This window comes from Streptopelia decaocto (assembly GCF_964273445.1).
Source record: "Streptopelia decaocto genome assembly, chromosome: 3".
NCBI lineage: Eukaryota > Metazoa > Chordata > Aves > Columbiformes > Columbidae > Streptopelia > Streptopelia decaocto.
In genome coordinates, this window is record NC_138656.1 from 43084753 (window position 1) to 43112411 (window position 27659).

The following is a 27659-nucleotide window of genomic DNA, read 5'->3' on the forward strand; positions in this document are numbered from 1 at the left end:
TGTGGGACAGTCCCTTACAAACCAAAACAGCACGCACAGCAGGGTAGCAGGTCTTCTACACAGCACACCTACAGTGACTTTCCATACCTCCTAGATACAATCATAGATCCAGAGCTGCAAATTGGTGGGAGCTAGGAGAATATTCTGAGCAACTGTTGCTACATTCTTGTTGTCTCCTTACACAAGTTCACCTAGGTCTGCTCTTGGCCATTGCCGAAGGCAAAATACTGGGCTAAACAAACATTAAATGTAACCAAAAACTTCTGCCCTTGTGCAACTACTCTGACAGAAACACCCAACTAGGTAACTTTTGTAGTGCTGGCCTTAAAGCTGCAAACCACCTAGATCTCTGAAGCTACCTACTCACAAAATTACCCATTTCAACCTTCAGCAAGTCTTGTGTTCACCCACACTAGGTGCAACTGGTGAACCTTCAGAAGAAACTCTTAGGGAAGAGGACATGTTGTCAAAGAGACAAACATGACTGTTGCTCAGCTCCAAGATCAAAATTCATGTGGGTTCTTCCATTTTCTTCCCCCCAACACACTCAATGGCCTGCCAATTCTTTCACTTGAAATAAAAATAAAACACATTTATATTTAACAACTGAAAGACTAACAGAAGGTGGCATATGTCAGCTGTAGCGTGGGAACAAAGCTATTAATGGGATGTATGCCTGCATCAGCTGAATCCAGGAGAGTGAGGACAGGACCCAGGCACTTCTCTTCTGCATACAAGTCCTTTACTCACATTTTTAACTGCCGCTTGCAATTTTTGTTTCAGCACCATTGCTTTATGATCCACGCCCTCCATTTGGCTTTACATGCACCAACTTCACAGTTTGTCTCTGTGAAAGATATGCACTTTATACTAAGGATCATGCACGATAAACTTCCTCCTCCTGATCTAGATTCCAGATTTAACTAGTCTGATCTTGTGTGTTAGCTTCACATGAAGATGTAAAAGCTGTAGGAAATGAAAGCAGTTGTTTTCATCTGTGCTACTAATATCCTGCAATGACATTTTTTCAAGCTTCATCAAATGTTGGAGTAGTTAGGTTATAAAGACAAGATAAATGTTATGCCACTCTTTTTTATTTGCTATAATCAGTCAGCATCTGAAACAAAGCCAAACACACTTTGGAATTCTTTTTTTCTGTTGGAATAATCAACACAATACTAAGCTACAATTAATATCAAGGTCAGGTAACACTCTGGCATTAATGGTCCCTTCCTTGAGCTGAGGAAGGCTAACTCAAGGATGCACAATCTTGACAAACGCAGACAGAATTTTTGCACAGTATGTGCATGCACACACACCACTAAAGAAAATACTCCCCACTTCATAGTGCAAGCAGGCAAAAGCCAGACTTTTTATTTAAGTTTAAAATAACAAATACTCACCTACATCACAGTATACTGTTTAGTTTATCACTTCTGCTTTGAAATCTGTGCTTTCTTTTCATGTGTCTACATTTTGCAATTGTGGACACACTGCAAAATTAGCTTTGTATATTATTTAGCATCCGTGCATATCCTTTAGAGCTTAATGTTACACTGAAATTAAAAGTAGTCTTGAACTTTAAGGTACTGAAAACAATAAAATTCCACTAAAAAAAAAAAGTATAAATGTTTCTTGTTGTACAGTACTCTTAATTTTAGGTCAGTGTCATTTAAATGTTACAGTTTTGAATTATTCATTGTATAAAGAGAAGCCCAGGGAAAAAAAAATCTAAAATGCCATTCTTAAGTCTGCTAAATTCTGATGATTTATGATATAGGTACAGTATATAAATATTTGTATGTATATATGTACATATATATGGGTTAACATTCATTATAAGTAGAACCGTATTAACTTAGGCAGTATAAAAATAGCCACTTCTCTGGGAACATGCAAACACAGTATGCTCTCACCTAATCTATAAAACCCAAAACAACCAAAATCTTTCACTCTGTTTTTCTATAAATATAAATTTTAATTGAAGCCTTTCAGCTGATTTAACCATAAAGTAACTTTTTTTCCAGTAAAGATATAAAATCTGTTTGATGCTAGCTATAATTAAGCTCAAACACAGTATATTTTGGGTTATTTACTTTCAAGTATTTTTTCCACGTGCGCTAAATCTAGACACACTGCGTTTTCTTTTACAGTAAAATAGTATTCAGCTCTAAACTCTAAAAGCCAAATGACAGGCAATCTGGCATGCTTGCACTGCAGGGAAAAGGCTCTCCTCTACACTATTCCTATGTGGGAGGTTGTCCTAATATGGCTATTTGTGCTCCAGATCTTTTGTTCACTGCAAAGCATTGTCAAGATTCCCATATCATAGACTCTTACGGCCAGAAGAGAGAGTACTACAAGCACTTAAGTCTCATCTCCTGCCCACCAAAATTCACTCTGAGGTCCCTGCGTTCAGCACAGTGACTGGTAGCTGGACTAAAACACCTCTCCTGTTACAGCCAAAGAGGTTCCAGCTTCAGAAGTTGAGCAAGATCTTGACTTTAGTGACTTTTCCCAAGGGGAAAAAATTCCGGTTCCATCTGAACCAAATGTGACGTTTTTCCTTTTTCCTTGCCACATGAAAAACTGAAAAATTGTTTTGCCCTGAAACATGCCCTTCTCCTCCAAAGTGCTCTGAGTACTAGTTAGAAAAGCAAAAGACAAAGGGGCTGCGCTCAAAGGTGCCACTCTTTCTGTTCCTCCATTCACCTACCAGCTCAGCAGAGAGCACACGCTGGGTTAGACTGTGGAGGAAACAGCACCGAGTCCTTCTGACAAACAGATTTCAACCACCTACTAGGAGAATGCCATAAGAACTCTGCCAATCGTGGCCTATGCTGAATTTCAGTTCTCTTTTTCATTCTGTTCCACACAGCTAAAAATCCACTCCTACCCATTTCAGTGGACCAGAATGCAGCTGTCTCCCTTCCATAAACCCCATCTCAGCCAGCACTTAAAACTGGTCTCGCTACTTCTCAGACTTTACAAAAGTATTTCCTAAACAAAACAAAACACCAAAAAAACAGCATGGAAGACTCAAGGCACACTCTCTTCAGGACAACATTTTCCTTGTGATGGGGAGGATCTCTTAAGGAAGTGGTTAATTTGAATGTAAATGGCGTGGGCAAAAGAGGGACTGGAGCCTTGTTTTTTCATTCCTAGATTTAATATTTACACCTGCAAGTTACTGGGTAACAGAGGGATGATCTAGATACTCCCCACCCCAGCAGATCTATAGATATTGCTCTAGAAATGTTTTCTGGACTCAGATACTCGGTGTGTTTGGATTAAATCTTTGACTACACTTCTGACAATCAAAAGTGCACATCCCAAGATTTGCCATGCCACCCAGTTGAAAGATGGGACATCCAACCAAATGAGTTGGATGTCACTGAAGGCCTACTCTCCTAAAGATGTTGGATGAAGTTGTTTGTGCAAGCCTTTCTCTCTGGCACCTCTGAAAGCAGTACACCTAACTCCTTCTCCCTCAAGCAGAATGGCATAATGTTCCCAGCCACATCCTACATTTTTCCCCTATTCCCAGGGTGGCTCCCACATTTTTCCCAGAAGTCTTTTCTATGTCAGAAGTGATGAATCCTTGTTAAAGTAGCACAGTCTTCCAGCTTTTATATTTTCAGAAAAAAAAAAAAAAGGCATTCTATTTCTTATGGTAAGTAGCATAAATGCACCAAAACAATGGTATGGATACCCCTGTATTAATTGTTTAGAGAGCTGTCATTGGAAGTTGGGGACTGGGAAGTCACAAAAGGCTCATTTGCCTTCTGATCGTCCTTCATAGAGGCTGCTTGGTCTGAGATGGAAGAGAAGGAGAGCTGGTCATGTTCCATTATATGCACTTGGTCCTCTTCCTTGTCCTTCTTCACATAAAACAACTTCCTAAACTTTTTGAGTTCATGAAGTTCACAGAAAGTCTCGAGAACCACCAACATTGCGATAAGGCCCAGCAAGAGATAACCTGGGTACAAAACCAAACAAAACAGTGTTTCAATTATTAGCAAATTAAGTAGGGCTGAAACAGTTTTAACCCTGTAACTTTTCCCACCCTGTCATCTCTGAACAGTATGTTAATTTTCTGCATGACCCAGTTCCAGAGCTCTGTAACCCACTTTGGACTGTCAAATCCTTTTTGTCCTTTTTAATTCTGCAATCAACAAGACCCCGCACAATCAAATAAAGTAATGCTAGTGGCTTTAATTCTGTTACAATTGTACAAGAGAAAAATATGTAAAGGCATTACACGAAACAGAATACTACAATTTGCCACGTGCATGCTCCCCTACTTAAAACCTTTGTAAGTGCTCTTCAAAATATTTTTTCCTTTAATATTCCAACATGTTATAACATAAGTAAAAATATGGCAGCTAGTTATAGTTGTTGTTTGTACCAGTTTAGCAGTACAAATCACTTATAATTCATGAAAACTTTTGAATTACTTTAAAATTATGAAAATATATCCAACACCCTGAAATGAGTGGAAAAACAAAGCAACTAGAAACGTGTACAAAACCAATAAAATGAAAAATGACTGTAAAATTACTGCTGATATTTTAAAAAACATGACAAAGTTGCTCTATCTGGTGACACTTTGCAGATTATTTGGCATGTTTTACCAACATAAGTTATATAAACATGGAAGTGTTACTGAAATGATATTACTGATGACTTCAGTGGTACACTGACCCTGATTTTTAAAGGGAATAGTCAGCGCTCATATACTGAGACTTTTGAAAATGAAGCTTCATATGGTTAACAGCCCACTGTGCTGGGGGTTTTTTTGGTTTGGTTTGTTGTTTGTTTGCTTTTTTTCCCTCTCCAAATATATGCATCTAGAATTTGAGGGAAGGTGTTAAAATGAGCATTTCTTAATCTCCGTGTTTCACTACACCCCGGCCACTGATCATTACAGTTTAATAAGGAGCATGACTATTTGAATATTTCATCATTTCAATGAGGAAATCAAGGAGAAGCTAAGTGTGTAATGATTAGTACAAAATGCTCATCCAAAGGCTGAACATTACATGCGCTGAAAGATCAACACAGATTAAGTATTATAACATACATACGGTCACTATGTTACCTAAAGGCATAAATATTTCACCTACAGTTACAGATTATTCACTGGCAATAATTTATTTTTCCTTCCGGGAGCACCATTAAATCAATACCGCAATACCAGCTACAGATCTAAATCAGCGCTACAGCTAAAGTTCATTATTTTCTTTTAAGCTTTATCTCATGACACCAAATTTGAGCTATGTATCAACACAAGGAAGAAGTGACAAAGCTATGCCAATTGAAAGGCATCTATAAATCTGCACTGAGAATTTTGTAATTATCTCTGAAATTCAGTCCAACTGATCATCATTTGATTTAGAACAAGACTTGTGTTCTCCTAAAAATTCTTGAAAAGCATGTAGCACTCATTACACGTTTTCTTATGTAGAACTCCAAAACTTTTCTAGAAGAAAATTAGGTTCAGCAAAAGAAAACAGTCTATACATCTTGTTTGGCTCTTTGAATTGTTCACATGAAAGAAAAAGAATAATTTAAAAGTTAGGACCTTAAAAAGTGTTGAAATTAAACATTATAAGGTTACAACACTGCCTAAAAGCTACTTTTTCGTTTTAGTATTTCCTGTAATTTATTTCCCAAGTGTTGTAAGGTTTCAAAAAGGATAATCTGAGCCATAATGTTTTCTTCTGATTTTGAGGTTTGAGAATGGCTAGAAGTTCTACAAGGCCTTTACAAGCCATGACTTTTTCCATTCACTTCATCATTTGGCATCCTCCGATGAACTCTGCAGATCAGCAGGGTAATAATTAAAAGCTACTACTGGCAAGATAAACACAATGGGTAGAGGGGGAAATCTCCTGCAATGACAACAGGCCTGGCAGGAGAAACAAATAAAATGTTCTGTTGGCTGCTTTGAGGAATGAAAATTCAAGGCCCAATCGTTCTTCAGGTAAAACACAAATCCAAGTTAATGGACACTTCACCTACATTACAATTGCTGGATCATGCACAGGAGCACAGACAAATGTGTATCAGCCTAAGAAATGGGCCTGACAGGAAAGGTTTGGTTTGGCCATTCAGATCTTTTAACCAGTGCGTCTGATGACCCAGGACTGCACAGACTGAAGCTGTATCAGAAACTGGGATACTTCAAAACACTGTCACTGGCGAATACTGCCCTCAGTATACATTCACCCAGAGTGCCAACACAAAGATAATTTTCTTAGCTCTACTTTGATCGAATCGCTGATCTCTGTGATCAGTGACTGTGCCTCTCTTCTGTGTTAAACATAATAAAACTATTTTAAATTTAACATTCTTGGTCTTGCTTTGCCATCATCTCAATCTACTTGTCTCTCTTTGACAGCTGGTATGCACCAGTGCCAGCTTCAACTACCTTCTGTTACAACTGGGGTCAGAAACTTCGCTGTTCTGCCTCATTTCCCATTGCTCCTCGATTCCTCTCCATACACCTGTCATCTCACCTTAGAAGATGACCTTACGTTACAGGGATCATCCCCTTGGCTCTGTGATGCACTGAAATCTTAGCCTAAGATGCTCTTAAGCATTTTCATAACAGTAATGTGAGCATTTTTTTCTACTGTTAATATGACAGTACATAGCTATGGTTTGGCACAATGGAATTCTGGTTTTAGCTGCTTCTCTCTTAACTAAGTAGACTGATCTTATTTAAAGGTTTTCTCTTTGCACAGCTACCTACAATGCCCAGTTTTCTAGCTGACAGCTCAGAGAACAATCAGCATCCACAGAATGGAGAGGTAAAGTCTGATTTTATTTTTTTTTTTTAATATACAAAATGCCTTTTACTTGGCTGGTTAGTTTGACACTTACATGTAATTCCAATTTTATACAGCTCTCGGAATTTTTGATTGTAGCCTTCTCCTGGCACATAGTCTCCGAGGCCGATGGTGCTCAGGGAAATAAAACAAAAGTAAAAAGATTCCAAAAAATTCCAGTCATCTTCCAGAACAGAAAATATTGCTGCAGGGATTAAGAAGAAGCACGAGACTGTGATGAACCCAAGGAGCATAGCATGGATAATTGCAACAATCTGCTTGGAGAAGCCCCAGCGAATGTGGAAATACAGTACAGGCCTCCTGGTGACATATACAATGATGCGCTGTACCACTGCTGTCAGGAAAAGCAGCGTAAAGGGGATCCCAATGACTGAGTAGATGATGCAGAAGGCCTTTCCTCCATCAGATAAAGGCACTGTGTGTCCATAACCTGGAACAAAGCAGAGGAGACACAAGTTGAGCTAAAGCTGGGAGCTCATGTAGCAATTTGATTTTGGCTATATTGTGTAAGGAAAAAAATCTGCTTCAATATTGCTAATTCTGAATTCTATTCTTGACAAGTGCTGCCTAAAGGCAAACAAAGCCTAAGTACTATCAATAAGCAATATTTCAAAATCATGAACATAATTGTATAAACGCTTACTTCGGAGAAGGAAGTGGGAACTTATGCCAGGAAATCCGTGTTTTATTCTGGGTTTTCCTGCTAACCTTTTTGTTTAATTCTACAGAGTGATATAAGTTCTTTCACTCACCTTGTCAAATGGAATAATCCATACTTCAGAAAAATATTCCTAGATCTACTTCATAGTAAAGCACCAAGCCCTTTTGTGAAAATCATTTAAATTATACAGAAGTATTCTAATCAGCATTCCACACTATATACTTCTGTGCCTCCGGAAGGTGTTTAGTTGATAAAAGAAAACTAAAATCAGAACAAACATTTTCACATCAAATCCTGGGATCTAACCACTGTGGCTGGATTTTTGCCTGGAAATATCAATGCTGATCTGCTCAGAGTGCAGGAATGTATTCACTGTTGTACAGGCTGATCATGGCTAGCAATCTCAATTCCACAAATGTGTGCAGTTCCACTTGTACCCAGCGCAAGCAACTACGCTGCCAAAGCATACTCTGCCAGACAGCCTGGTTGTAAATGTAAATCATAGGCACAGAAAAAGAACAGTAAATCCAGCATAAACCTGGAATGCTTTCTTCTGTTTGCCAACTATAAAAAATGGAGTATTTTGTTTTCATTGCAGTAAGGAAGAGGAAATATCTTGAAATCTCATTTGGGTAGTCTTTACACCAATATCAAACCAAGCAAGAGCAGACACCCTAGTAATTCTGCAGCCCCACATATGCCAGCTCATTCGGGTTACGTTAGTGCTGTGTAACAAGGCACTTTCCAGAGGTACTGCAACTAGCTACCTTGAGGACCCCTGGCAGAAACCAGTGCATACAGCGTCATGCTGCTTCTGATCCCTGAACTGGGCTCACTCTGCACTCGCCCAGTCTGCCCAGTGCAGCACTGGACTGGCCAGACATGCCCCGAGGGGTTCTAGGAATCCCATACCTGCTTCCCCGTGAAACCAGCTGCTCTGCAAGCCCTTTCAGGTTTTATATGAACACAAGGTATTTCCCCTCTACATTAATGAATTTAACAGTAGAAGCACCAGCGGAGTAAGAAAAGGAAATGTTCATTTTATTTAAAATGCATAGAGACACTTCCAGAAAACAAAAGATGGGCGAAATGTCTTATTACAACAAAGTCGTAGAGAAGAAATTCATTAGATGTAGTTTCTCTGTGTTAGCTCACTTGACAGGAAACTTCAGTTGTATCTGAATTTTAATGACATTATGAATAATTTACCCAATCTCAGTCTTTTGAACCTCGGAAAATCATATTAATTAATGCCTTCTTTCCTTGCTCACCTTCTGTTTGCTTTATCTGTTTTGAGATAAGAGAACCAGAACTGCACAGAGCACACCAGACACAGCTGAATCAGACTCATGAAGCTGCAGGGAAGGTTTCCCACTTCGTGTTCTACTCCATCCCTAATCATGCTGGACATTTGATTGGCATTTGTGACTACCACTGAGCTGACACTTTCTTGGCCCTGTCTATCAGAACCCCAGGATCTTGCCCCTCAGAGGTACCGGGGGATTGACCAGTGCAGATACCATCACTTCATATGTGAAACAGTGGCTGTTTTTGCTGCGTGCATCACTTAATATGTTATCCACACTCATTTTCAAGTGCCATCTTATTGCCCAGTTGCCCTGCAGCTCTTCCATCACCCTTACTGACTTAAATAATTTTGTGTCTTTAGTAAGTTTTGTTTCCTCCCCCTTGCAGGTCATTTATCACTATGTTGACCAGCACAAGCCCCAACACAAGCGTCGAAGGAACAACCTTTGTGACACTCCCCTACTTCAAGAACTAACCATTTTCTCCTTCTCTGTTCTCTGTCTTTTCCCTATCTCACATCCAGCCCCAGTTGGTTAGTTTTCCTGAAAGCTTTTCAGGACAACCAATCAACTGTAAATTTGGAAGAAAAGAAAGATGTGTGCTTTGAACAGATCATGTGATATCTAAAACTGATGCATGTGACAAAAACACAAAAAAGGCAACTGCAATGCTCCACCACATCATGGTGTCTTCAATAAAGCACAACTAGAGGCGTGTTATTTAAGATGCAGATCAGACCTCATCTGGACTAATCCACTTCATTCATTTTATGGATGCTGCAATACCATGAGGTTATACGTGACAAGCAGGAATTGAGCTTGCAGGTCTAGAAAGTTCCTTGTAAGCTGCAGGATCCTAAATTTCACACATTTGCACTGTTCAATGAATCCATGCTTTCATTAATTTGAACCCAAACATCTGTATCATGCATATATTAAAACAAACAACAAACAAAAAAACCCCACCAAACACACCACCAAAAACCAGTCAAAAGAACCACCCAACCAACCCCTAACACTTTTGCCAGTTCATTATGCACAGAGCAGGCTGATGATGATTTAATTCTGGCCTCAGTGGGGACCCAGGCAGCAATCAGCTCATTTCTTGGTGAGGAGGGGTTCTGTTCCCTCTCCAATACTTCTCTAATAATTCCTTCTGAAGGACAGACATTATCCTTCCAGGTGCTACAGAGTGTGCACCCAGACTCAGAGGGAAGTGTAGAATGAGAAAGACTTTACTACAGCAAAGTTTGCAACAAGGTTATATTAAACCAGGTGCTCAGACTAGCCTGCCTGGTTAACCCTTTGAACATTTTCCCAATTCACAGAATTAGCTGAGATGCCTGAACCACATGCTACCTCCTAAGGTCTGCTCTGCCCTTCTGCTGAGGTTTAAACGTTGCTCAAGGGACAGCTGAGGGGACTGTGTATCTGCTCCTCAGCTACTAACAATTACAGGAACTATAATACTACAGAGCAGTAGTTTCAGATTGAGGAGAGAATATATGGTCCACTCAACCAGCAGCAGTAAGAAGATGTCATCTTCCAAAAGCAATGGATGAGTGATCAATGTTTGCTTGCTACACAGGATACAGAGTCACTGCCTGGGAATAATTGCATTGAAAAACTTGAGCTAAAACAGTCACAATGAGGCTATGGCAAGTGGGGAGGAAAAAGATCCGTTTTTACAGTATGAAATTACTTATGTGACTTTTCCTAACAATGCCTATAATCTTAGTCATCAGTGTACAAAAGTCATTAAAAAAAAACCAACACAGCCATACATTTAAAGAGAGGCAATTACAGATCCGAGGCAGGAGATAACTCTGAGTCTGCTTTCAGACACTTGCGTTCTATTGCCTTCCATCTCTGCTGCTGCACCTGTTTGTAGCTTCCTTTGTACTGTACTTCTTCAGGGAAATTCCCTTCTATAACCCCTCCATAAAGTACCTACCACATGCTAGTTCTACATAAATAATAGATAACAAAACATATGCCAAGTTGCCTTCTTCAGTGGAAACCAGCATGTTCAGAAGCATTTCAATTGCTATCCTAAGATATTCTTTTTGTTATGAGAAAAAGATGCTCACAAATATGAGACTACTTACAAAGACATTTCTGTATTCTATCAAGGAGACTTGCTATGGGTGACTAGAATGAAATTGTCCATGTACCATGTCTGATAACTGTGTTACTGATTATGAAGACGGCCAAGATTTACTGAATGCTGTATTTTCATATGTATAAAGTAAATATCCGATAACAATCACCTGTTTAAAAGCACTGACCTTCGAAAACCCAAGCCCTCAGATAACCTGCCCAAACTCAGAAGCAAAGTGACACCAGAGATAAAAGGATATTACATACAATCCCTTCTATTGTCTATTAGGCACTTAGAGGTATAATTCCTTCAAAAAAGCTCACAGAAAAAAATGTGTACAAGATCAGCAGGATTTGCCAAATTAAATAAGATCAATGCTGCATCTAGCTTGGTGTCTTGAGACAGATCATATTTGATTGATTATACAAAAAGCAAAACCCCACAAGATGCAGACAGTTGGCTTTCAGTTCTATTCACATGGGACTTTTTTCCTTCAAAGTCATTTATTGTCTTATGACTTGGAGCAGGACTTCTACTGCTATAAGATTATATAAATATTCAAGATGTCTTTATCTGTTCTGATGTAATTTTGAATGTCATCATAGTCTACAAAAATGCTTATGAAAAAAATCATTTAAAATGCTTAAATCTTTTACATTGATCTTAGTACTGTGAGTGAGGTCAATTATGTGTTCAATAAAATACTCTTCCATTTGCTGTCTTTCAAGTTAAGTCTTTTGCTCTTATATCTTTCTAAAAAGTCTTGGTCATGACTTTTCTATACTTTTCAGTGGTTTGTAACCCTCTTGTAAGTTCTTCTTTTAGTTATTTTCTCTTCTGTCTTACCTGTGTCGAATTGTTCCTGTTAGATCACTTTGTAGAGAAATATGCAGCATTGATCATCATATTACAGGTAAGATTAATTTTCTACCTCCACTTTTAAATACCATTAGACTTGGTTTACCAGACTCTCTAGGTAGCTTACAAGAATGTCCAACTCATAACAGCCCACGTCAAACCCAGTATTGTGTAGAAGCATGTCACACTGCTCTTCCACCCTGTGTTAGCTTGGCATCTGTTGGGACTGGGTGTTTTCTACTTTCATCCTTCTCAGATATTGCTTGGACCAATCTAAGCAGTTTTGTCTCTTCATAGTTCAGTCCCCCCTGTAGCTCACTAATTGGTCTTCTATCTGTTAAGAAACAGTCATCACCTTACAGGTCTTTCCAGACCCTGAATTGAGCATCTAGTGCCAGAGCGCAGAGGTGTCGCAATTCTGTGTTGTGATACCCCAGCCTGGACTTCCACACAGAAGTTGCCAGAGGTTGCCCTGAAGAGCTCATGTTGAAATGTCATAAATGGATCTGACATCAGATGAGGCAACCAACAGGCAGAGGTGCCACAGCCCTTGGGAAAGCTTCCCCCAAAAAGCCTCTCCCAGGCTATGGTGATGAAACCTGGAAGGTGTGCATGGTGGCTGCAACACTGGCTCTTTCTCTTGCCCCTTCCTCTTGCCCCTCTGGTACATCCCCAGGCATCAGTTGTCCACAATTGCTCTCATGAGCTGCTCTCATGAATAGGGACCACTGTCCACAGCATTAAAGTTCACTCCCCTCCCTTCATGACTTAAACAGTCAGTGGTTTTGTGTCATTTGTTGTCTTCTGCCAGGTGCTCTTCTTCCTCTTTCCTACCACTGGCTTTGTCAAGCCACTGCTAGCTCAGGTCCCCTTAGCCCCAGGTGACCTGTTACAACACCACTGAGCTTCTCAGGGCTGGGAGTGGGTTATCTTCAGCACAGTGTCCTCCCCGACACGCCCATTCCAATCGCAGAGTCCTAACACCCAACCCCAACACGGTGGCACAACATGACAGGCAAGCTCATCCCTTTCCTAATTTAAGTCAGGTCCCTGAAGATAAGTCAGCCCTTTATGTCTGCTCATCATCTCAAAATGCCCCAATAGATGAAGTGAATCATGTGCTATGTATTAAAGTTATGCAAAAATCTTTCATTCCTTCCAAGCATAACATGACTCACCGGAATATGATGATGAAGGTCAATGATAATATTTACATAATTTCTACACTTTTACTTTTATAAACCTTTGACATTTTCCACTGTGTTTAACAGTGAAATACATCCTTTTTCATAACTGGTCTATTATCTTCCATGGTAAAAAGGAAACGTCAGGTGACGATAGACCCATGAGGTAAGAGAGATCATAAGTGTCAAGCATTTTTTCTATTGCAAGAAAAAGCACAGCAGGAACCAAAGTGACCAGAAGCATGCCCTACAGAGTTCAAACCAACATCACGATTGAAGTAGCTGATTAGGAAGTTTATGTAAAGTACAGCAGCTGACTGGGTCATAAATTTGCAGTCAATTGTCACCTACCATCCAGAATGAAAGAAATTAGAAAAAGACGTGCTGTATTACACAGCATATCTACACGCACCAAGGTATCTGCTAAGAACCAAATTCTTTCAGAAAATGTATTTTGCTTTTTCTACTTCTACCAGGTGTGCACTGGGAAGGACCAGCTTTAAGGATGGCTGATAGGCAGGTAGTTAACCTGCCTTTTAGTACACCATTGCACATAAGCCTTTCTTCCCTGCAATACAGATAGAAAAAATAATTTAAAGGACTGTAAACAGACATGAAAACTGGCCCATAGCTAAAAATACGCAAAACAGTAGCATTGTGCTGCTGTGAAAAGATTTTTCAGAACTCTTAGAGGTTTGGGACAGAGCAATATCACTAAAACAAGACATTAAAACAGAGTTATATGTTAAAAAGAGGTAAAAATTAAAAGTTCCCAACAGTTTTGTTATACAAACTTGAGAACTTTGATTTCTAGCCAGGTTGAGATAAGCTACCCTACGTGGCAGAAAGAAGGATGAAAAATGCCACTATGATGGGCACTTTTAAGCAGAAGAAATCCATTTGGATATTATGTTTTGTTGCCTCCTCAGCTGAACTAATGGAACTGGTTTTGGGTGCATTGGAGGAGGGAGGAAGAGAAGGTGCTGTAAAATGAGTTGATGAAATTATCTGGATTAAAAAAAAAAAAAAAAGGAAAGTGGGGAAGATATTAGTTTGAAACCCAGTTCATTTCACTAATCAAAGCTTACAGTGAAGTCCTCAGGAGTTGCACTGGCATAATTAGGGAGGTGATGAAGGGTGTGGCAAAAACCTCTTAAACCAGTTTTGCCACCAAAGAAAACACTCATTAGGTTCCTCCTCACACAAGACCAGCAAGGGTGATTTAAACTTCTAGTTGAGGAGATATGGTGCTATTCCAGCTTCCTTCAATAATAATATATCCCTCAAACCTTACTAGAATGGAAGTGGTACATTCAGATTTAAACAATTAAATTAACCATGAGCATTTGATCTTCTCCAAAATGACAAGTCCACCACACTGATTTGCATGTATTTACTAACAGTACACTGTTTCAGTTGCTTCTGAGACTGTCCTTTGCTGCCACCAGTTATCGAAGCCGAAGACTGCGAACTGTCTGGGTTTGGAGTTGCCTCAGAAAGAATCAGTTCATATAAGAGGCTCACAATGTAACCTGCTGCACCAAGAAAGGCTGAAATGGTTTTGAACATAGTTTTATAATAAGGTTGTATGAGTAGTCTGGTTGGCTGTCAGCAAAATCCAAACCCAAGAAACCAAGCCAATGGCATGGATATATTGGCTTCTGTGTTCAAATGCCGTTTCAAAACAATTTCTGCCAGAACAGCTGTATGTCAGAACATTTATATCTTGCAAAGCATACAAAGTCTGCCACATCTGTTCCCGCACAGGAGGCAACATTTCAGCTGCCCAAAGAAATCACGCTGGAAGCTGCATCCAGAGATGCTGGAAAAAGGGGACGCTGAGAAATGGAACTGGGGAAAATGTTTGAATGAGGACAAGGAATACTTCCACACTGTTTATCTGAATACATTGAGATAAACAGCTTGCTTTATGGTCTTATATTTGGTATTGTTTAAAACTGTCCAAGGATTTGTGTCAGTGCTGGCAAAACACTGATGTTCAGTTCCTGTTCTGACGAATATGATCTGGGTCAGCCTAAATAACCAGCGTGACAGGGGATATAGCTACATATTCACATGTAACACATCCACGTTCAGAAAGTGTGGCAAAGGCTAATAGTAAATAAATAAACATACCCAAGATCTTATGCAAGGAGCAGAAAGGGTAATGATTTCAGTTTCCTACTAAGCATGTTCTTAGCTCTCTGAAAAGGTATCCCCTTTCCTGCAGTAAGCCCAATCCGAACTCCATGTGTTCTCTGGGAGTCCCACATGAAGGGACTGCAAAAGCTCTGACTGACCAGCGCACCTACACACAGGGTGGCCCTTATGGTGGAAAATTATTTCTATATAGATAAAATAAATAACTACCCATATAGAAATACACTTAAAAAAATCAGTAATAACATTTTAAAATAAATTTAATAAGCATTAAGAATTAATTAATTAATATTTAAAGCTAAACTAAAACTGGTATGAAATTATTTCATATATCCCACAATAAATGTCACTACCATTGATATGCTTTTCAGTTATTGTATATTTATTGTATTACCAAAACAGAATAAAAATATTTTCTTGCCCTCAAAACATAAAAATATGAGGCAACCAGTGGACACAAAAAGAACGAGATGGTACTGGGCACTGTGCAACACAACAGCATCTATATGCCATCATCACTACTTGACCTACCTGTTCAGGTATTTACATACACTCATGAGCTTCCCCTGACCCTTCTCTCCTCCAGGCTGAACAGTCCCAGTCTCTCCCATCACTCACAGGACAGATGCTCCAGTCCCTTCAACATCTTTGTGGCCCTTCACTGTACTCGCTCCAGTAGTTCCATATCTTTTTTTGTACAGGGAAGCCCAGAACTGGACCCGGCACTCCAGATGTGGCCTCACCAGTACTGAGTAGGAGGGAAGGATCAGCTCCCTCAACCTGCTGGCAACGCTCCTAATGCAGCCCAAGATACCATTAGCCCTCTTTGCCACTGGGGTGTGTTGCTGGTGTGCCTTTCAGTTTTCCTTGCATAAATTATGGTGAAAGTACTTTACGTCTTTCCAGATGAGCTTAACCATCAAGATCAGAATAAATACATACATTATGTACATACCTATTATCTTCACTATAGGAAAACTACAGTAGTTTGTTTGTAACAAGAACTCTTGTATCTTTTTTTGCTATTTTAAGTGCACTTAAAATTTTCTAGAGCAACACATGCTGTCCCCTTCTGCAGCTTAGCAGTCCTGGGAACTCTCATGTTCCAAAAACTTCTATAATTCCAAAATTACGGCACAGAAATCCTTACATTATTCATGTTCACCATTAACCCATTTCTATGATCTCCAAGGAATATTCATTTTATTTCCAGCTAGGAAATGCATTAAGACAGTTGTTGCCTTTGTTCCAACCTAGCTGCCGATGCTGGAGAATTGTCTGTATGTGGAGAAGTTTCTGTACCCTGTACAATACTAAGGTTGCTGTGCACCTTTATATCTAAACGTGAGATATAGGAGGTGGGAATATTGACATTGTGGCCTGGGCATTTCTTTCCAATTCAATTTTTTTCTGTACCAATTATGCAGCATGAGGAACTGTTGTCACTTTGAATATTCAGGATAAACGACAATAAAGCACAAATAACCTTTTATTTCTTTCTTCAAATTCTGACATACCTTCATATGAATTATAAATATATTCTCTCATGTAGAGATGAAAATATAGACATGGCTTTTCACACTAGGAAAAAAACATGTTCTTGAAGACTGATAAAAATAGCTTTGCTCTGCTCCACCTGTGAGTTAGCTGCCCTTGTGAGCCACAAACAGTAATATCAAAATGCATGTTAAGAACATTTTCCAATCAAGTTTGAGTGACAAAACATAAAGCAGTACAAGTATCCTGTTGTCATTTCAATCAGTAAGAGAAAAGCTGTAGTCAGTGCAGGTGGATCCACGGAAATTATATATTTATAGATGGTAATTTTCCATTTTTAAAGTTGTGATCATTTTTTTATACTGTTCACGTCTCAGAGACAGAAGGAGAAATTACAAGATGTCATGATGAAGAAAATGGTTTTGTGTTGTTGGGCTTGTCAGCAAAACTTGTTCTTTAAAACATGAAAGTAGTTTGGTTGCAACAGGAGCTGAGATCTTACTCTAAAAGTCTCATCTGAATGTAATGAAAAAAAGCAACATTTGATCATATTACTTAAAAGATGAAGTATCTGCTAATTCCTACCCATGACCAATTATTTTGGCTACTAGAATGTAAGTATAGCAACAGGGGAAAAAAACCCAACCAAAACCAACAAAACACACACACACGCATACAAAAAGTCACCTTGTTTACATTAGTATTATTACAGCACAGTAAATGTAGGTCTGTCGAGTGGAATATGTGGTAATATGGACCTAAATTCATCATTATATTTAGGGAAGCCAGGGTTTACTTCAGATTTGTTCTACTCTGTTCACAAAGACTAGATGTGCAGTAACAGCTGAGGTGTGCTTCACTGCTCTCCAAGAGTGTGTGCTTCAGGTTGTTCAATCAAAAAGAAATCTACTCTGCACACTCCAAAATTGCTCTACAAGTATGAACCAGAAGTGTGAAGTGGGCTTTCGCATTTCTGATGGGCTCCAGATGTTTTGTAGGAAAGACTTTCACCTATAGTTTCTGAATTGCCATCATCAATCAATAATACGAACACCACCATGCAAGACAATTCACACCAGACAAAAAGACTACAACCTGCTGGGCATACTGAATGGCTAGCAAGCAGTAACATGTTGACCACTTAGACAACTGATGGTTTAGCCAGTATTTACCCATAGTTCCTATTTAGTGAAGTGAAAAACATTACAACCATATAGCAGTGATGGTAATGATGAAGTCATTCCCATAGCAGCAGTTAAGATCCATATGGGGGAGTTGTATAGAAGTGCTCAGTGAAGATACCACACAACAGAGGGATATGTTGTGCTAGATCAGCACAGCAGTAGTGGAATCCACTGCACAGGGACCAAGTGCAGACAAAAGAGTAGGTACAGAAATTAGTATGTCCCTTCCACATCCGAGATGATTATTAGCTAGTGTTTGGTGCAATATTACCTCTTTTCAATAAAAGTATCGGAGAGAAACACAACTCAAAAGATAATTACTTTAAGTGGAAAATGATAGCATTCTTTCCTGCCAAGGCCTGACACTGGATCTTGCTAATCCCACCTGGCTACATTATGTATGAGCAAAGTAGACACCATCAACCCAAGGGAACTGTTAGGCCCCTCCTGCACAGTCTGCAAAAGCACCCAATGCTTGACACCAACAAGGGACCTACCATGTGCGAGACAAGGGTGTCAGTACTCCAGGTGAGGCACATATTATCCTCCATGTGTGCACAGATCCACATTGTGCTCAAGGCAGGAGCAAAGACTAAAATACGCAAGTGCATTCAGCACACCGAGACCTGCTAAACATCTGTGGCAAAGCATTCAGGCTTTATTTCTATCACAGATGATAGCCAAGAGATACATATGCATTTCTGAGTTTGCTGTTTGGGGTTTTTGTTGTTGTTTTTAAAGTTAACAGTATTTTTAAAACAAACAAAACAAAAGAAAAACACGAACAAACAAAAACCCAACCAACGCAAAACAAAAAAAACCCCGCACAATCTTAAATCTATATTAGACTTTGGTTTCTTACAGTATTATCCTGGATTTAAGACCCTATAAGGGTTAAACTGCAATCAAACCGGGATTCATTTGGTGCTGGGATTTCCCTCCCCATCCCCAGACTTCTCAATAACAGCACATCTCTGGAAATACCTACCCAAAATGCAAACATCACATCTTAACACCTGCTTCTACTGAAGATTTAGCAAAGTAAAGAAACATGTACCTTGTTTCAACAGTTATTTTCACTGTAATCTCAGATTCATTTTCCAATGGAGAAAAAAATATATTGAAAATTATAAAAGCCTGCTAAATAAAATCCAACCAACAGGCCAAAAGCAAGGTGAGACTTTCTGAGGGCTGCTCTGAGAATTCCATCAGGAAAATTCCAATTATTCTTCTATGGGTTTACCTGCCCATGAGGCAACAGATGGTCAAAAATCTGTATCAAAGTAGGGGTCCCACCAACAGACTGCTTTATTATGAATCTTTCCTGATAGAACAAACTCTAAGTCTCAAACTTAAATTTGATAAAAGATAAATATGAATGAGCTTTATTAGGAAAGCTTTACTTGTAGTCCTCTGAAATGTTAGAAAACAAGACTAGGTTTTGTGCTGGTCTTGAGGGTTTTTGCACCATGATGTTTAGCAATTCATGTGCAGCAGCATTTCCACAATAACAGATTTTTGAAGCCACTGATCACCAAGATCAACGTGCAGTCAGTGAAACAGGTCATTAACAACCTTCTTAAGAACTTCGACATCAACTTCAAGGTATTGAAAGAGGTGGGGTACCAGCCTTTCTACAGTTCTTCCTGGGATTCACAGCCTTAAATATTCAATGTAGGAAAAATCTTAACATGGAAAATGATTTGGCAGAGAGATTAGGAAAGAAAATTCACATTATTAACTAGATTTAGTCCATAGTTTGTCCATGATAGTGATCTTCTCATTTTTCTTGTTAATTTGGTAAAGAGCAAGATGAGACTTTCAGCTTGACTGCAGCATAGAGATGATACATCTTACATAACAGTAATGCTTTCAGATTTCATCTTTAGATATGGCAGCCTGCACCTATGGAAAAGTTCATTTAGCAGGTAAGATGCATTTAGCATCTAATTAGCAGTGAAGCTGAAGAGACTGGTAGAGGTGGAGCTTCTTCCTTCCAGAAAATGTCTGGAACCACAGCTTCATTTCATGCCACAACTTTTTATCTCCCCACATCTTCACATTTTCCTGTAACGGGTTTTAAAGTTCTATGAATTACTTCAGCCTCTCACCACTTGAAGGACCTTGTTTATCCACAGTGCACCACAGGGATGTGCCAGCTGCCACTGCTGAGCCCAGCACCTGTGCAGTATGGTACTCAGCTTGAAGTCTGGTGCAGTTTACTAGGAAGAGGTTTCTAAAAATTGATAATTTGCATCTGTTACCATCTCAAATGCAGCTTGGGATGTGTCAAAAGCTTTGAATGTGTTGCAGTGGCACTTACTGCAGTGCTTTAATCATGTGTTCAATTAGTAAAGAATACCTATCTAGTCTAATTTATCATTTCTTGCACTGAAATGAGTTACAGTTGTTCTTCCTACCATCTGGGAATAAAAAGAAACAACCAGCTGCAAATTAGTATGCTTCCCACCTCCGCTTCTGAAACAAAAATTGCTTTATTGCACCATCAGAAAGAACGGAGCACGAAAACAGTGAATGAAACTGGTATTGTGGGCAGTAAGGAATTATCACACAACATTAAAAAACTAGGCCATTTCATGCTGTGGAGTTAAAATCAAATCTGTAAGCAACCTCTTCATTAAAATGCAACCTCACATGGAAGTATTTGTTATCTACAAGATACAGCAGGGGAATAGGAATTTATACTTCTAATCATGTTACCGATTTAGCATGTGGAACTTGGGGAAATTACTAGCATCAGCTCCCTTGGCTGGCTGAGGAAGACACACAGTCCTTACCTGTCTTTGATTTACATATGAGATACTGAAGTATCTTACAATCAGATATCATAATGCATTCTAGGCAAGAAATTCTATTTCTGTCTTTTGTTTTGACAACTGTTTCTCAGAAACAAGAATTCAACAGCACATGAAGCAAAATAGAAGCAAATAAATTTAACACAAATAATAAAAATTGCTAAAGCAACTAATAAAAACACACAGAACTGAAGTGCATCGGTCTCCACTTTTCCTTCTGGAATATTTATTTCTAACTTAATCATAATTAAGAGGCCATATTTACACAAAGGCCAAAGTGAGACACTTTTTAGATAAAATGGCTTATTCTAAAGTCTAAATCAGTGTCCTACATATGATGCTTGATGGTAGTCTGCCATCTGAATATACTCACAGTTTTATGCTCAAAATAGAACATTAATTTGCAAGGCCCAATGGGGAAATAATTCAGCTGTTGTGAAAACTAGCTTACTGAACCTCAAGTGAATTTTACAGATAAGCTAGTCCTATTGAATCATTTGTATGTTTAGGACATCCCGCATAGCAAACACTAATTGTGGGGACCATAAATGGTATTAGTTACACTGGAATCTGGATACTCAGGATAATCACAACTGCATGTTCTATTAGTAAAGGAAAGGAAGAGCATTGTAGTTGCACATACTATTTCTGTTCACAAGAGAATCATGTAGATGTTTTTCACTATCTAGAAGGGGTTATTAAGAAATACTGATGTAGCATTTAGAAAGGCAAACTACAGATAAAAGATGTTTAGCCAGAAATGTAAGGATACAGACAGAGCAACTTAAATGCTGTGTCATATTCAAACCCTATATTGCCTGGTTAGATCAATGGCAATTTATTTTAAAGCTGTGAACATCTCTTCAGTTTGTTAGAGAAATGTCTCTTGGTGGGATATTAGATGTTTCCAGAATTCTTACAACTATAGGATGATTTTCCTAGTGAAAAATATATCATTCTAACTTCAAGGACAGAACAAGATAGCCCTGCATATAATGAGAGTGGGCAACACTTAATCAGTAGGATGATTCACCAAAAATGTCCAAGTGCCCAATCACAATTCTGGACCCATCATGTCAGTCAAAGACCGTCAATACTGACCAACGTATTTGAGTTCCATTTCCTTAAATCCCATTATGTTAAGGTAGCACACATATCAGAAACACTTAGCAATCATCCAGGCTGAAGACTGAATCATACAAAGGTTTCCCTTGCTCAGCACCTTCCTGTCAGTGTTTGCATTTTCAGACCGTGACAAACATGAAAAAAGCTGGACTGATTCAACCTGTGACTAAGGAAAGCGAGATGCTGTCAGTGGCATCTCTCAGACCTCAATATAAAAGGAGATGGAATGTAAAATGGTTGGTAATTCCAAAATAAAGGCCTAGCACTGAAGAGCCTGGACCACCAACGTGTAAATTGATAGTTAACACATCTTTTCAAGGGAGGAATTTATTTTTAAGTATCTGACCCTATGCACACATTCGATTTCTTCTAATTGTCAATTATCATAATTTGTAAACTAGTTACAGAAACTAAACACAACAGTATGACTGTGTCACTTCCTTACTGGTTTCAAAGATTATGCAATTTATCACCTAACACTACTTACCCAGTGGCTAAAAATAAAGTTCCCCTTGACACGTGTACCTCAGGTATACCGGAAAGAACTATCTTAGTGGTGGCATCTGTATTAACAAAGGGTAGTCCTGTTAAGTTCTTTCAGCTGTCCTAGCTGTCATTTTAATGTTGCTTGAAGTAATCCTCCTCTACAAGGGGCAGCTAGCAACTGTCAGATACATTATCATTACAGGAAACATGTTCTTAGGTTGCCAGCTCCCAGCTCCTTTCTTGCATCTGTTGTTGATTTGGCCATGCATTTTTGATTCTTTCAGTGCTTTCACCAAGTTGTTAGGTAAATGCCTAATCTAATCCCAGAGTTACTGCTGAGAAAGAAGATCCTTTTCTCTTTGTGGGTCTACCCCCTCTTGCATTGGTTTTAGTTTACCTGACTGCAATAACTCAGAGCAAATCAATCCAGCAGAAAGTGAAAACTTTTCTTCTAGTCTGAAAAACTGAATTGGCTTACTGTTGTGTGCAGCAGGCAACAGCCCCAGCTCAGGGAATAAGGTTGGACCACAAGGTTGGAATCAGGAGTCCAAGACATCTTCCTTCCACTGACGGAGCTGTTAGGTAGGCTCAGCCTGTGTAGTTTTTCATCAACCTGAGCAAACATTTTACTAGACATAGGGAAAGCCAATCAGCATGCTACAGCAGTGCAAACACTGCCTTCTTCCCACAAAGACTACCCACGCATTTGGTAGATTATGTGTGCTGCACTAACTCAAGTTTAGTTTGTTTTCTGCATAAAGTACACAACCAAGCAATTTCTTAGAAGGGAGCGGCAATACTTCTGGAGCCTCCTCTGAAGGAAAGATACAGAAACATGTATTGCACACTTCAATATGGCCTCTGTAAATCCCTATTCAAGTAGCTGCAATTTCCTCTAATACTATTGAGCAGAAAAGCTATTACTAAAGGAAAAAAGAAAAGAATATGCAATGCAAGAAAGTGAAAGCATGCTGAAGTGCATCCACAGGATGGGAAATCAGCTTACTGTACAGGAACACAGCCTAGCAGCAGGAGCAGAGAACTGCAAAACATAATTCACAGGCTCCTATTCTCAGCCATACTAATGGCTCCTACATGACCTTTCACAACTGTTTTTGTCTTAGTTCATCCTTTTACAAAATACATACGGAAGTATCATTCTAATCTCGCAAAATGCAGAACACAATAAAAGGGCTCTAATCAGTAAAGAAGTACATGCTTCAGGATCTACTGATAAAAGGTGGTTCAGAAATGTGAAAGATAATCACCATCTCCCTCATGGCATTTAAGGACAAGGTATAATGCAAGGCTAAAACCTGGATCTCAAACTTTTGCTTTAGGTGTGGAGAGAGTTTCTGTCTTTTGCTTTGGTTGAGATTCATAGCTAATAATAACTTCTAGTGTAAATGACATTTTCCTCAAAGCAGCACATGAAACTTCGTCAGGTGGCAATTACCCCCAGAAAGCATGACCTGAACATTCAGCTGGCTTCACTTAGTACAAATAGCTGCACTAAAAGATATGACTGGAGATAAATCTTTAATTTATCTTTGTACTATAGATAGGATGTAAAAGCATAATAACTCCAATAATGAACCACGGCAGGAGTTTGCCCGTAGATATACTCTTTTCTCATCAGCACAGATTGTTGATTCATGCAGCGCAACATCATGTAGCGTTCACAGTTCTTCACTTGCCCAACTGGAGATGCAGCAGTGATCCAGAAGCCAGGTTGGCAGCCTGGACTTCTCAACAGACATGCAAATGCACATAGGTAAATTATTTAATCTCTTACCCTCACACAAGAGCACTTCATACCATTCAAACGATTTAAAACATTTTGCATTCATTTCTGTGTATCACTTACAGTTTACAGTAGCTAGGCCTTCCTTTCAAATAGTAACACAATGACACATTTTTGAGCCCTAGGCATTTCTGCTATACTGCTGAGCCAGCATTCCAACACTAAATAAATATATAGCCATGAAAATAAGTAACAAGACATGCTGTGAAGTGTTTAAAATTTAATTGCCCATTAGTAAATCATACAGCCTAGAGCTTCCAAAACTCTAGAAGAAATGGAAGTTCGCCGTTTCGCTCTAGGGTTTTCTCATTTCCTTTAGGCTGTAGGCTTCAAAGGAAAAGGTCTATGCCATTCTTGCACAGCACATAGTTGGGTAAATAGCTAATAAAATAATATACAGAGTAGAGATTTCATGGCCTTCTCACATTAATCTTACACAAAACAAGTGATTTTTGGGGCTCTTTTTCCCCTTTTATGAAGTAAGATTTATAGGACTGTACAATGAATTCTCCAAGAGTTAAACATCCAAGCTACTTAATTTTTGAGATCTCTGAGCACAAGGTTTTTTTTCCCACTATAGCTGTCTTTAAAATCATGCGCAGCAGGGGTATATACACAGGAGTGCTTACATTTATACAGTCCTAAAATTACATTCAGCCCTTTGAAGGCAACTGCAAGGCTGATGTGGCCACCAATTAAAATGAGTTTGACACCCCTGGTGTATAGTATGATCTCAGCCTATGGGTGAGGAGGTGAAATTGGAATCTTTTGCCTTTTGCTTTGCCTTTGCATTTGGTGTCTCTGGAATAACAAACCCATTTCAAACTTCTAAACAAAGGAGGATACCTACTCTAGCCTGCCTCTGGACTTTGGCACTAGTTATCGCCTGTTTCAATGTCTAAGACTGCCAATCACAATTTAAAAGCTCATTCAAGCAAAATATGTGTTCGGAGTGTGCCATGAAGGTTTAAAAGGACAGAGAAAGTAAAAGATCAAGTGTCACATAAGAGACCGTTCAGTTCAGGCTTTAAGGTAAAGACATGCCAGTGCTGCCATCATGGATGATAGCAAAATTAGCCAATGAGATGTTACTACTGCAACTTGTAACCAATAGCGAAAAGACACATGAGCTGGTAGAGACTATATAAAAAGGTGTTTGTGGCAATAAATGGAGACTGCTGTTTGTACTTAAGAACTTGGTCCATGTCGTTTGTCCGTCTCAACCACGACAGTAAATAATAGTACAATGTACGTCTTAACCCTATCATTTCAATATCTAATCCTGGTTGATTCCCCACACCCTTAAACCAACTCATATTTCTACTCTTAGAAGCCATTTGTGAAGCAGCTACTGTTAAAGAATTTAAGGTTATTTAGCTGATTCAATTTTAACAGTCTTTAAATAATTGAAAGCTAAAGGAGGTACTCAGACACTACATGCAGGATGAAATTCAGAGGTACATTTTAGCCTTCCCATTTCAGCTTCTGGAGTTATTTTTAACATCTTCAGAAAATACATTCAGTGTGTGGAACACGAAATGCATAAGGAGCAAAAGACATGACAAAACCCCATACTCATGGTACCATACCATGGTAACAGTTCTCTCAAAAGCTGCATTTGCAAAGGTATTAAATTATGCTTGAAAACATTCTGCATAGAAATTCTGGTTACTCCAGAAGTTTTCACTTTGCAGTAGAGGTCAGTAAAAAGACGCAGAAAGCTTTTACTCCCTGTTAGCATTACAACAGTCTGGACTCACCATTTTCAGGAGAAACATGGAAAACTTCTGTTAAAGTTTCTGCTGGTAAATGGTATACCCATTTGTCAGAGGGCACAGCCCCACTTTCTCACACACAAGCAGAGCAATGCTCAGCAAACTACTGGGTTGGCTTGTTCCACTGGCAAAACCTGTTTCCCAGCCCATCTGCCTCTCTCAGCTGCCTAAGCAATCTCCTTGCTTCAGCATCTCCATTCCCCCAGTTCCTCAAAGATACTGTGATAGCTTAAACAGCTTCAGAAGGTATGGCACTGAATCAGTTTAGAGTACAGACTAGGGTAATGCCCAGGAAGCATCAGTTAGTAAATGTTTGGGATCTGGTGACAGCTGGTGTACCACTTCTATGCATATGTGCTTTTCCTGCAAGGAAGTTTCATACTCTGTTTATAAGAGTTGAATGTCTATATTTTTCTTTCCAGGGGAGAGAAAATCTGTATGCTCTTGCAAAAGTCACTCTGACACTTTTCTAAAGCACAACCTCTTGAAAAGCTTTGCTTCATTCATTCCTTTCAGTCCTGGTCTTAACCACATCACTGTTTTGTACGCATAAGAAGCACAATCTGTTTATGGTTTCAGCTAGGTTCTTCACTTAAAAAAGCAACTGGACACATTTCTCTTAAGGTCTCCTGAGTCATCAGCAGTAACTACTCTAGGACTTCAGTTGGATTTTGTACAAATACCATAACCTTCAAGCAGCTGAGGTCAGATCCAGAAAGACAGCAGAAATTTAGGTAGCTAATTCCCAAGAAACTTTTTATTGCTATTTTTTAATCCTGAAGGCATCAAAACTCTTGTAGGTATACTCATTTTTCTCAAATTGCTAGAATTCCACTTCTGCACATGCCAAGAAATATCCTGGTCTTCATATGGTTTAGCAGTTTGTTACCTACTTTAAAATTAACTTGGAGCTGTGGCTAAAGTAGACACTTCTCCATAGATTATTATATTCTTCTATCCAAAAAAACATAGACTGTTAAAACAATGACGCAGTGGGCCAAAGTGAAATAAAGAACAAAAGACAGCTAAACAAACAAACAGGAGAAACTACACATTTGAAAGTGAAACGACTTCTAAATTACATTTACTTAAAGGAGAAAATCCTACTCAGCAACGGTCAGTAACTGCAGGATTTGATTGATAAGTTTTAGAAGTTTTGCTCTGAGAGTGTACATAACTTTGAGCTTAGGATTTGATTTGGAGATGTCAGTAGAATGGTAATAAAAATTCCAGCTTTACAAAAGGCTTTTGAGAGATTACTCTCTTCCTTTCAATACAAATGTAAATATCACAAAACAAAATAAAGCCTGAGTAGTAATTAGAAATAATAACAGAGTAACAGGAGGACATGTAATCTGTGTACGACAAACAGCAAATAATTTTAACATTGCTAAATTAGGAAAAAAAAAGGGAAACAGCAAAGCTAACATTTACAACTATTAGTCAGTTAATAAGCCTAGGGCAGAATACTATTAACCAAGCCCTGAGCCCAGTTACACTCTGTCTATCATACTAAGTTAAATGGACTGGTTTTGCAATTTTTTGTTTTGTCTGTGTATATTTCAGCAGAGAAAGAACGACCCTATAACTGACACAGAAGGACTACAGAGGCAGCAGTTGCAGTCCCTCAGCTCTGGAGAGCTGCTGGGCTGGCTCTTCATCACGGGGAATTTAGCAAAGCAGGTAAACCAGGAGGACACAGCAGTTAGGAGAACGCATGCAAGAGACACTCCATCTGTCAGCAGCCAGCACTGCTCCAAACAATAATTCAGTCATGCTACTCCATGGCTTCTCTGATTTCTGCCAGGACATGGTTTTTACTACTCATTGGCCTGTTAACCATAAAC

At 39.1% G+C, this 27659-nt stretch overlaps 1 protein-coding gene across 1 annotated transcript in view; it reads right to left on the minus strand.

The window, feature by feature from the left end:
• Positions 1-1076: 1076 nt before the first annotated feature.
• Positions 1077-27659, minus strand: part of KCNK1 (potassium two pore domain channel subfamily K member 1) — a 33434-nt gene continuing 6851 nt past the window's right edge. Inside the window, exons 2-3 of the mRNA XM_082050009.1 lie at positions 6889-7284; positions 1077-3979 (exon numbers count right to left, since the gene is read on the minus strand). Of these exons, the coding sequence (XP_081906135.1) occupies positions 3720-3979; positions 6889-7284 (656 nt within the window). The 3' untranslated portion in view covers positions 1077-3719. The remainder of the gene's footprint in view (positions 3980-6888; positions 7285-27659) is intronic.